Source organism: Rhinopithecus bieti, unplaced genomic scaffold (assembly GCF_001698545.2).
Source record: "Rhinopithecus bieti isolate Rb0 unplaced genomic scaffold, ASM169854v2 scaffold_28846, whole genome shotgun sequence".
Classification (NCBI taxonomy): domain Eukaryota; kingdom Metazoa; phylum Chordata; class Mammalia; order Primates; family Cercopithecidae; genus Rhinopithecus; species Rhinopithecus bieti.
In genome coordinates, this window is record NW_016813231.1 from 1,005,630 (window position 1) to 1,017,805 (window position 12,176).

Below are 12,176 nucleotides of genomic sequence, written 5' to 3' on the forward strand. Positions count from 1 at the left end.
ACAAACAAACAAACAAAAGATATTGAACATCTTTGTCATGTGCCTATTGGCCATTTACATATCTTCTTTGGAGAAATGTCTGTGCAAGTCCTTGCTCCATGTTTAAATTGTGCTGTCTTTTCGTTGTTGAGTTGTAAAATATTTTGGATATTAAACCTTTATCAGATATATAATTTTCTCTTATTCTGTGCAATGTCTTATCTTTCTTGACAGTGTCCTTTGATGCAAAAATAATTTTAATTTTGACAAAGTCCAATTATCTATTTTTTCTTTTGTTGCTTGTGCTTGGGTGTCGTGTTTTCATATTTGAGAAACCATCACCAAATCCAAGGCCATGATAATCTACCCGTATCTTCTCTTTTAAGGCATTATAGTTTTAGCTCTTCTGTCTCTGATCCATTTTGAGTACATTTTTGTTTACAGTATAAAGTAACAATCCATTTTCACTCTTTTGCATATGGATAATTATTACTAAATCATATTTTTGTTCATTCCCAAAGCACACCTTTATTTTTTTGGCAACCAAAGTAAATATATTTAATTCTAAGAAAAAGTGTGAGAGGTGTGCAAGCCTGTAGTTTTAGCTATTAGTCTCCTACATAATTCTGCAGTCTACCTGCAACCAGTTTACTTCCTTTAAAATATAACTCAAAAAGACACACCAGGCAATTATGATCCTACTTTTATTTTCTTGAAATAACTTATTTCTTACCAATTTGTGGAGGTATCACTAGTCTTTTAATTAAATGTACAAACATATCCCATGAAGATAATTTAAAATAATGAACAATATTTAATATAAAAAAATTCAAAAGGTAGATTTAAATAAGTCACAAGATATATTAGGGTTTGATAAATTGTTTTCAAATAATTATAAATTAACTCAAGAAAATAAATATATTCCCATTTTGAAACTTAAAAGCAATCTGCCCTCTTGAAAAAATGTATTTGATGAATATTCTTTTTAAAATATTAAATCCGCTTGTTTTATTGATCTCCGGAAACAATCAAATATTTTGGTAAAATTCTAAAATACTCTCACGTAACTATTATGTTTCCCGAACTTATAGCTATACCAGAGCTTTATTTCACTTTTTGCCTTTTAAGGCTCTCGTCCACTTTTAACATGCTATTCTGTCATAAAAGTAAGCAGAGAATGTCTTTCAGGTTCACTAATTTTTTTAGGTGTGCTGAATCTTAATATCATAATAAACATGTAATCTATCAACTATAAAAGTTTCATGAATAAAATTTCAGGTTAAAATCACTTTCATTCCCTTTATAAAACCAACCTTATCTCTTAAGCTGTCGATCTTAAACCATTCCAATAGTTTGATCCCAACATCCAAAGGACTTTCAAGAAATGTCCTATAAGTTAATAGAAAATCTTCTATATAAGTTGGATCCACGATAGAATGTTCTTCTATTAAATGCATTATGAGACGCTCAGGTGTTGCCTAAAAATCCAAGGATAGGAAGGATTAGAAAATAAATGACCCAAGAACCAAAGAACTACTATTGATTACTCCCCTTTGCAGCTACTTCATTAGACAAATCGTCAAAGTAGAGTTTCGCCCTTAAAGCCTTAGCACTGGGAGAACTGGAATCCAAACTTAATTGTAATCCACCAGCATCCAGAGGCTGAGAGACAGAAAAGGCAGAGAAATAGATAGCCAACATCACTCACTCAGCTGAAGCTGTTTTCACTGGTATTTCATCATAGCAGGACCTCTGAACTTCACTAACTTAGCCCTGGTGTGGGCTGTTACTGCCACTTCTCCTACAACCAGGGCATGCACTTACTGTCTCAAGGCAACAAAAGAGGTGAAAGTTAAACTAAAGAAAGAAAGAAAAAAGAAAGGAATGAAAGAGAAGAAAGAAAGAAAAAAGAAAGCTTTTCTCCAAATTTAATCCACCTCAAAAATCTTTTCTGACCAGGCTGTAGGAAGAACACACCAGTTCAAGAGAGCCTGTATTATTATTGGTACTTCCCAGAATAAATGTTTCCTTTTCTACAGTTCCTCTCATACACTTTCCTCTCCATGCTAGGTCACCATATTGAGAGGAACCAGAAGTTCTACAGACACTTTTGAAATTAATTCGGAGTTTTAAATGCTTATTTCCAACCTTATAAAAGAATATAAACAGGTCAGGTGCAGTGTGGCTGATGCCTGTAATCCTAGCACTTTGGGAGGCAGAGGCAGCTGGATCACCTGAGATCCAGAGTTCAAGACCAGCCTGGCCAACCTGGTGAAATCCCGTCTCTACTAAAAATACAAAAATTGGCTGGGTGTGGTGGTGGGCACCTGTAATCCCAGCTACTCAGGAGGGTGAGGCAGGAGAATTGCTTGAACCTGGGAGGTGGAGGTTGCAGCGAGCTGAGATCGTGCCATTGCACTCCAGCTTGGGCCACAAGAGCGAGACTTTGTCTCAAAAAGAAAGAATATAAACCAACATTTCCATACTGCTCTTCTTTGAGCTTCTGAACCAATGTTTACTACCCTTTGTAGTTTTTTCAAAGGTTGGCACAAGAACAAATACAGAAACAAACAAGATGTTAAGCCTGATATAAAAACCATTACCCATAACACCCAACCTTCGATTTGTTGCATTCATCCATTAGAATAACTGTATGGTAAACATACATTAATACTAACAATGTTCTTTAAGAATTTATTAAAATAAAAGGTACCTTATTTATTAAAAGGTAGTTTATTTTTATTTATTTATTTTTGAGACATTCTCTGGCTCTGTTGCCCAGGCTGGAGTGCAGCTGCGTGATCTCAGCTCACTGCAACCTCTGCCTTCTGGGTTCAAGCAGTTCTCCTGCCTCAGCCTCCTGAGTAGCTGTGATTACAGGCGTGCACCACCATGCCCGGCTAATTTTTGTGTTTTTAGTAGAGACAGGGTTTCACCATGTTGGTCAGGCTGGTCTTGAACTCCTGACCTCGTGATCCACCCTCCATGGCCTCCCAAAGTGCTGGGATTACAGGCGTGAGCCACTGTGCCTGCCCCTATTTTATTTATTAAAAATAAGGTATGAAAATTGTTTCTCTAGAAGGAAGTCAGAAACAACCTCCTCAAGTGATAAGAAAATCATAAGTCATTCCTATTCTCCTATCCTCCAAAACATCCTAAGCCTAAGAGTACCAAATTGTTTTATTATTTAGGCCAATTCTGGTTTAGGGCCACTTAATTCCATTTCCTAGAATAGCTGAGTGAGGGATGGAAACTGATCAACATGTTAAAGAGGCCATTACTCTGAAGGCAAAATCACAGAGGCAGGGTCCCTATAGAGACTAGGTCACACATTCTAAATTTTATTTAAAGATAAGCCCTTATCTCTTTAGACTAAAATCTATCTTACCTCAAAATGCCCTTGATCCCAGCCATTCAAATTCCCTGCTTTTTCTTAAATATATTATGCAGTTTTATAAAGCACATGCATATTTCTCTGTCTGGGCCACCCTTCCTCCCTATACCTGCTCCTTGCTATTTCTTTTAGCATAATTTAGATCCCTCTTTTTATGTCTCTCTTGCTCTTCCATCTTGAGATTTATCAAGTTATGCTGAAACTATCGCCTGTCTTTCTCGAAAGACTGTGAGTTCACTGATGGCAGAATCTAAGTATATATTAGTATCTCCCAGATCTCACACAGGGCCTGGCATAGAGTACCATAAAGTCAGTGTTGCTGAATGAATGAAGAAATGAACTGAATGAAGAAAAGAATGAAATGAAAAGTAATAACTGCTTTCTGGGTGATTACGTGTAAACAGAAAGTCAAGGCCAAGTGCGGTGGCTTACACCTGTAATCCCAGCACTTTGGGAGCCCACCTTGGCCTCCCCAAGTGCTGGGATTACATGTCTGAGGCACCATGCCTGGCCTTGACCTGAGGATCACTGGAGGTCAGGAGTCAGAGATCAGTCTGGCCAAAATGGCAAAACCCCACCTCTACTAAAAATACAAAAACAAACAAACAAACAAAAACAGCTGTGAGTGATGGCATGCGCCTGTGGTCACAGCTACCTGGGAGACTGAGGCACAAGAGTTGCCTGAACCTGGGAGGCAAAGATTGCAGTGAGCCAAGATCGTGCCACACTGCACTCCAGCCTGGGTGATAGAGCGAGACTTTGTCTCAAAAAACAAAAAACAAAAAAACAAAAAAAACCCCAAATGATCAATCCTTCTATGAGCAAAAGATGGTTATGATTTGCAATTAAATCTGAATGTGAAGATTGTGGTACAGTAAAAATAATACATTTTCAATATTTTTGTCACAAAAGCAACCCATCATCATGCAATCAGAATCTGGAAACATTTATTTTAAGGTGTGTATAAACTCATGGCAAATTTATGTTCAAATATTTTCAATGTTCTGAACTTTCATTTAAAAAAATCAACACAGTGTTCAAAATCTATTGTAAAACATATTAGAAGGTAGGATGCTGGGAGACAGGGTGCACAGAGGTAGCAAGCAGAAGAGACGGCTGGTGGTGTTATACTGGCATGGTAGAAACTGCTTCCAATGAGCAAATAATATACAGGGTATAACAAGAGGCACTGTTGAAGAAGGTATTTACAAATATAGAAGGGAAAAGACTACAGAAAACTGTGGTGCTGGTACTGGAACTGGAAGTACAGGTAGTAGTGGAATTGTAACTCATGGTTGTTTAATATATATATAAAATTATAGATGTGTATGTGTTTATAACAAATACATACATATATTTTTTAGCTCTGATGAAAGACTCTAATAAAAGCAATGACACTTCAGTAGCAATTAATACAGTGAATGCCCAGATCCTGGTTTATAAATACTACATTTGATTAGAAAGATCCAGGGTCTTCTTGAGACATGGCTAATTACAGAGCTGGTACAGTTAAGTTAACGATGAGCCTTATTATTTGCCAGATTATACAGACGTGCTCAAATGATGGGGATACGTCAAAAAATACAGGAGTCGGTTTAAGAGTCCCACTACCTAAAATCTGGGACAATTTGAGGATTAGAATAATAATAATGGTAACATAAGTTTATACCAATACAAATAAATTAATGAAGAATAGACAGTTCATTCCTACAATAAAATGAGTTAATGCACGAGAAATTATTTTTAAAATCACCATTTCAGACAAGAATAGTAATGGAAGTAAAAAGTGGTGAACAGAAGTTTGTACTCAGTGCATACTATACATAAGCTAAAAGTCTGAGGTTAGTATTTTGATACTGTCAGAACATCTCTCCACCAAATATTTATCAGTTACAAAGGGTAAAATGATGACTTCACACTGAAGAAACTGGGCAGACAGACACCAACTTGATCAGGTAATCATGGCTAACTTCACCACTGGTAGGACAACGGGTTGACATTGTGTGCCCTCTGAGTTTTGTGAACTCCTGCCAGGAAAGCACGACTTGAATCTATCTGGTCATGAGGAAATACTGGAAAGATCCAGGTGGAGGGTAATACTACAGGATGTAAGATCCGTATTCTTTAAAACTGCTAAGGATATTAACAACAGTGAAGGATTGAGGAACTTGTATAGACTGAAGTGACATGACAACTAAATGCAACTGTGTTCTTGGACAACATTCCAGACCAGAAATAAGTTATTATTGGGATAGCTGGTGAAAATCTAAATAGGGTTTCTGGACTGAGTCTGTTTTTTGTTAGTTAGTTAGTTAGTTTGTTTTTGAGACAGTTTCCCTCTGTCACCCAGGCTAGAGTGCAATGGTGTGATCTCGGCTCACTCCAACCTCCGCCTCCTGGGTCCAAGCAATTCTCCTGCTTCAGCCTCCCAAGTAGCTGGGATTACAGGCGGCCACCACCATGCCTGGCTAATTTTGTTATTTTTAGTAGAAATGGGGTTTCACCATGTTGGCCAGGCTGGTCTTGAATTCCTGACCTCAAGTGATCCGTCTACCTCGGCCTCCCAAAGTGCTGGGATTACAGGCGTGAGCCACCATGCCCGGCCCTGAATGGTTTTATTTTAGCAATGTTTACTTCCTAACTGAAGGATTCTATGGTGTTTATGTCAGAAAGTGTCCTTGTTTTTAGGAAATAAACCAGATATTTAGGAGTGATGAGGCATCACATTTGCAGACTGCTCTCAAATGGTTCAGAAAAAGACTGATAATGGAGCAAATGCGGTGAAAATATTAACAGTTGAGGAATCAATGACAGATCTCTCTACTGTTCTAGAAACTTTTCTGTAAGTTTGAAATTGTTTAGAAACAAGTTACTGAAACACATGAGTCCTTACAAAAAGATAAAATGAATTAAAATGAAAAGTGTATGTGTAAGCCTATGGCATTCCACCAATATGTTAATCATTTCTACATACAAAGCTTACACTCATCCGTTTAGGAAAAGAAAGATCTCTGAGGAACAGCCTGACTCTAAGGGAAGTAGTATGACATCAGATTTCAAATTATCTCTCTGACTTAACTCCCTCATATTATTAAGCAAACTGCTTCATCTGCAATTAATAGTGGCAGTAATTTTGCCAAGACTAGCTTGAAAAGAGAAACAGTTATGTGTTTCTTTCTCCTCTTTCAACTATAATTGTTCAGTTTATATCCAAGTCTTTAAAGAGACAAGGAGGAGAGAAGGTAAACATTAAGAGAGGGCAGAACTTACAGAGGAGAAAACAGTATGGGGGTTAATACTCAGACTCTACAATTGTGCTAAGGCTTTTGATTTACCTCATTTAGCCCTAATAAAGTCTTGAATTACCTCCATATTCAGATAAGAAAAGTGAGGTACAGAGAAGTTAATGCATATTTCAGTGCCACAGAGATCCAGAAGCACTCTGCATCTTAACCTAGGATTACTTCCACTTTTATAGCTGGTCCTTAGATTTTCTGTTTTGTTTCTAAATATTGCGGGCTTTGATGAAACTGACTCCCACTCGCAGTGGCATACAGTATTAAGTTTCAAAAGGAAAACTCTGACCACTATATTCTAAAATAATACCCTACCTACTCTGATATTAAATGGTAATAAGTCATCTTTCATCATTAAAATGTGTAAAAACCATCTTAGAGGTCAGGCATGGTGGCTCAAACCTGTAATCCCAGCATTTTGGGAGGCCGAGGTGGGAGGATCACAGGGTCAGGAGTTCAAGACCAGCCTGGCCAAGATGGTGAAACCCCATTCTACTAAAATTAGCCAGGCGTGGTGGTGCATGCCTGTAATCTCAGCTACTCAGGAGGCTGAGACAGAAGAATCGCTTGAACCTGGGAGGCGGAGGTTGTAGTGAGCTGAGATTGTGCCACTGCACTCCAGCCTGGGTGACAGAGCGAGACTCCATCTCAAAAAAAAAAAATTTAGAAAAGACAGAGAGTCAACATTTAAGTTAGATTCCAAAGTGTTAATGAATTATCTTGCACTACTTAAAAAAGTTTAAAACAAGACGAAAGCTTTATTCTATCAGTGACTAGAATAATAAGTAAAAACACCCACCTTGATTACAATGTGTCCTTTCCTGGTTCCACTCCGGTCTAGTTCTCGATGCTCATGTACCATAACAATTTCTCCCTCTTCCTCAACTTTATGGGTATTTTTTTCCACATGGTTTAAAATTCTCCAATAATCTTGTTGGGCTATGCAGACAAACTGTCCAAGAACAACATGGGGACAATTAATGAACCTACAGTACATAAATATATCACTATGTACCAAAGCAGAGCACAAAGGTAAGAAATCTAGGGGCATTAGTTCTTTTTCACTTAATTCCTTTAATCTTTAACAAAAATCAAGGTGAAACAATTCACATATGAAGAGACTAAAGAAGTCTAATCTGTTTGAATTTTGCTCTTTAAAAGGAGAAGTGAACTACTTCTCTTAAAACTGACACTATGTAAAGAAAACATGAAGCAGGAGTAAGTTAGAAACAAACAACTCAGAAGTTCCTATTTCTTTCCTCTATTTTTTTAAATAAAGGACTCTGAGCTGGCTAATATCAAATAGAAATGTAACAAACCAGCACTTATTTGGTGTATCTCTTTTGAAAATTTATAGCTTGTTAAATGCCACAAATATGTGAGGCAGATACAAAATCTAGTTTCCTTTATTAACTGTGAGCTATTGAAACTCCTAATTCTCAAATAAAGCTATTTTCTTTTGAGGAAGACAAAACAGGCTGAGCTACTTTAAATCAACAGACAAGCAAGAAGACTTGACCAAGGAGATCCCAATCTTACCTGACAATCATCTACTTTAGTCCTGACAATTCCATGCATGTACTGCTTATCCAGAGTGGGAGTAATTCCAAAACTATTTCCCATAAACAAATTTTCAACTTTTCCATCTGGATGACTGATTTCCACAGTGCCATTTAAAATAACATACCATGAGTCAAGCTATAGAGAAAACAAAGATTTTATGAATCTTTTTTAAAAGGTAGTTACATATTAACTTTGAAAAGAATCTAACAATATATATAACTTGAATAATTTAAAAGGAAAACGAGGATCTGGTTATATTACTAAATACTCTGTAACACCCTATGCTTTGAGTCTATGCAAACTACTAAAAGTTTATTTTTACTCTTTCTTCTTTTAGTCACCAAACAAGAACTGTCATAATTGACCAGATTCTCTGAGACAAAATAGCATAATGTTCAAAAGCACAAACTCTTGGGATATTAATCCATACCATGCCACTAACTAGCTGAATGACTTTGGGTAAATTATTTAACCTCTCTGGGCCTCAGTTTCTCTACTGCTACAATGGTCGTAAGGAAATTATCACAGAACTATTACGTTAAATGAGTTAATACATCCACTGTGCTTAGAATAGTGCCTGGCAAAAAGCAAACATTTAAGAAAAAAAATAGATAGCTAATGATTATTTCAGGAAGACTAGTTAAAAGCCTGAATTTTAAGGCATATCTAACAAAAGATTCAAAATTTCTGCTGTTAAGAAAATAATGCCTTCATTTATATGGAAATATTTAATGCTCTAAGAAGGAAGTTATTTATTTATTTATTTATTTATTTATTTATTTATTTATGAGATGGGATCTTGCTCTGTTGTCCAGGTTGGAGTGCAGTGGTATGATTATAGCTCACTGTAGCTTCAATTCTTGGAATCAAGTGATCCTCCTGCCTCAGCCTTCTGAATAGCTGGGACTACAGGTGTCCACCACCATGCTTGGTCAATTTATTTTTTAATAGAGACAGGATCTTGCTATGTTCCCCAGGCTGGTCTTGAATTCCTGGTTATCCTTCCACCTAGGCCTCTTGAGGTGCTGGGACTACAGGCATGAGCCACTGTACCTGGCCCAAAGAAGATGTATTTTAAAGGTCTACTATCTATCAGTGAAAGACCACTTATTCTCCTTTAATATCAAATCCTCTTATAAGCCTGAACCTTCAATCGTTTTAATGTGATTTAAGGGAAATCAAGATGATTAGTTCTGAAGGGTAATCAATGGCAATAAGGTTTTTTTTCAAAATTATACTTTATTATTTTAAAAATAAGATATACTCACTACACAACTTGTGGATTAAGCTACTGGAGGACAGGGAGTGCATCTGGCTTTTTCACCACTATATCCCCATATCTAGAACAGTATCTGGCACAAGGTAGGCATATGACAAATTTTTGCTTATACAACTGTGGAAAATTTAGAGAATGCAAAACCTTGTAGAAAATAAAAGTTACTTAAAATCCCACCATAAACAGTTGTTTAAAGTTTATTTCTCTCTTACGTATATATTTTATATTACTGAAATATTTACAATATTCTGCTTAAAAAATAAATACTATATTCATTTGTTCATCAAACTTTTCGGGGGAGTCCATCCTCTATGATAGATGTTTTCTAGGATACGGGGAGAAAATATGTAAACAGAGCCTGAAGACAGGGATCCTCAAAGATATTCTATCAAATAATTTTAAAATAATTTGAATACCTATATATTATAACCTACAGCTATATGCTATATAATAATTTAACCACTGCCTTAACACTGGATGTTTTGGTTATGTCCAATTTTTACTTTTATATATATAATAAAATACATGTAATATTATATATATAAAATACATGTAATATTATAATATATAATACAATGTAATATAATTATATATTATAGTATAAAAATTCTGTAGTTATATATAACTTACTTATAGAGTATATAAGTATATAATTTATATTATAAATGTACTGTAATGAACACCTTTTGAAATAACTCTTTGAGTTCTACATATGTCCTCAGATTAGACACTCAGAAGTGGAATAACAGGTTAGCAGCTGTGAATACTTGGAGGACCATGCTAAGAATTTTAAAATAATTTTCCGGAAATGCTGTATCAATTTACATTCCCACTAGAAGACAATGTTCATTTACCCGTATCTCAGCATTCATCAAATGAGTGCATTTGATAAGAAAAATAATGAAGCACTTCCTGATGGCAATAACACCTTCCAGTCCCTTTGCATCCTTCCTCCAATTCACAAGCTGGCAGCCGAGCATTTTGGAACATAGAATTGTCACCTAAATGCTTCAACTGTCAGCAGTTCCCTAGGATGCACTGGTACCAACACACTTTCCTCATTCTTTTTCTTTTAAATGTATAATAGAGACAAGGAATAAGAAAAATTCTTGATAAACATTTTAAACAATAATAATGATATAATTACACAAATATAAAAATATTTAAGAATATTTTAAATCTATTTAATCTATTTAAATTACAATGTATTTGACAAGTAAAAACATCTGGTTCATTGAATATTATTTACGGAGCACTGACTTTGTGCAAAGTCTACTGTGAGTAAATTTAAAATTAGGGCAAAGCAAAAACAAAAATCTCTTCGGAAATTATAACTACCTCAAACTTGGCATTCATTTAAAACATTTGTATAAATTTCAAATATCAAGACTCAAAAATCAGGACAAGTTTATGGAAATTAAATTATTTTAAAAGTTAGTATCCATAATAAATGTATATAATTTATTTATTGACGTACCTCTTGCCCATCTTCAAGAATAATAGCTCCAGCCTGCTCTACCACTTCAAAAATCATCACTGAACAGAGTTCTCTCCTTACAGACATGGTCATGTTTGCAAAAGCAGGGAGCTGGTGCATAAACTCCAGCAGTTGTTCTATAAGAAAACGGAAATTCTGGTATAAAGACCATCGAGGACTATACCTTAAAAATACAATGAAATCTAGAATTCAATTCTCAATTTCACAATCAACTTATAAATTTATGTAGCTAAAGTAGAGAAATTAAGGTACTATTTGACTGTTGATTTTTAAAATCAATTATTTGATTTATACATATATTCAGACTCACGTATAAACCTGGGCATACTGAAAGATACCAGAATTCACAACCTCCAGAGAGAACAAGGACTACACAGGTTCAGATGAAAGTGGAGAGTGTACCTAATATTCCTAGCCACTCCATGGGTTTAGTTATGGCCTTTGATCTAACAGGTTAGTGAAAAAGTCTTTTGTCTAGTTCTTGTTAAACAAAAGTATTTTAAAATGCCATTAACAAATACCAAAAAGTAATCAAAACAGGGATAATAAATGTGAATTCTAGCTCAAGATTTGTCTAGGTAACTCTCTTTAACCAACAAATGTTTATGAGTGCCTCAGGCCACTCCCTGGTATGGATATATGTGTAAGGAAGATATAAATATAAGGAAGAAATACATATAAGCAGACGGCAAAGAGATTAAGAATAACTATAAGGTGCTACATACCCATAGAAAATAGGAATTAACTATATTTTGATTTTTTAAAAGTTTTATGAAAATAGTATAGTATACAAATCTTTATCAGTAAAATTGCACTTTCAATTTCTGTCCAGATAATATTCATAACATGAGACCACACTGCAGGTTATTTAACTGTATTATATCTTTAGAATGGCAAGGAATGTTCAAATACATTGATCTTCACTCACATAAATGATTTTTAATAGTAGCAGCATCTTCTAATTGGAATGGTAGCTATTATAACCATGCAATCTAAGAAAAAAATCTTAATTAAATCCTAACAATATATATTTGACACTAAGCAATCTTTGCTTCTTAAAGATAACATTAATATCTTTAGTATTATTCAACTTCCCAACTAAAGTAGGGTAACTAGTTTTATAAAAAATTACATACAAAAATTTATAATGTTTTAACAGTACACATGGCC

At 35.2% G+C, this 12,176-nt stretch overlaps 1 protein-coding gene across 1 annotated transcript in view; it reads right to left on the minus strand.

Annotated features, from left to right (window-relative positions):
• The window catches only part of RAPGEF6 (Rap guanine nucleotide exchange factor 6), a 134,833-nt gene that overhangs the window by 71,635 nt on the left and 51,022 nt on the right, over positions 1-12,176 (minus strand). The window contains 4 exon segments of the mRNA XM_017847862.1: positions 1,293-1,457; positions 7,469-7,621; positions 8,209-8,367; positions 10,986-11,122. Coding sequence (XP_017703351.1) covers positions 1,293-1,457; positions 7,469-7,621; positions 8,209-8,367; positions 10,986-11,122 — 614 coding nt within the window.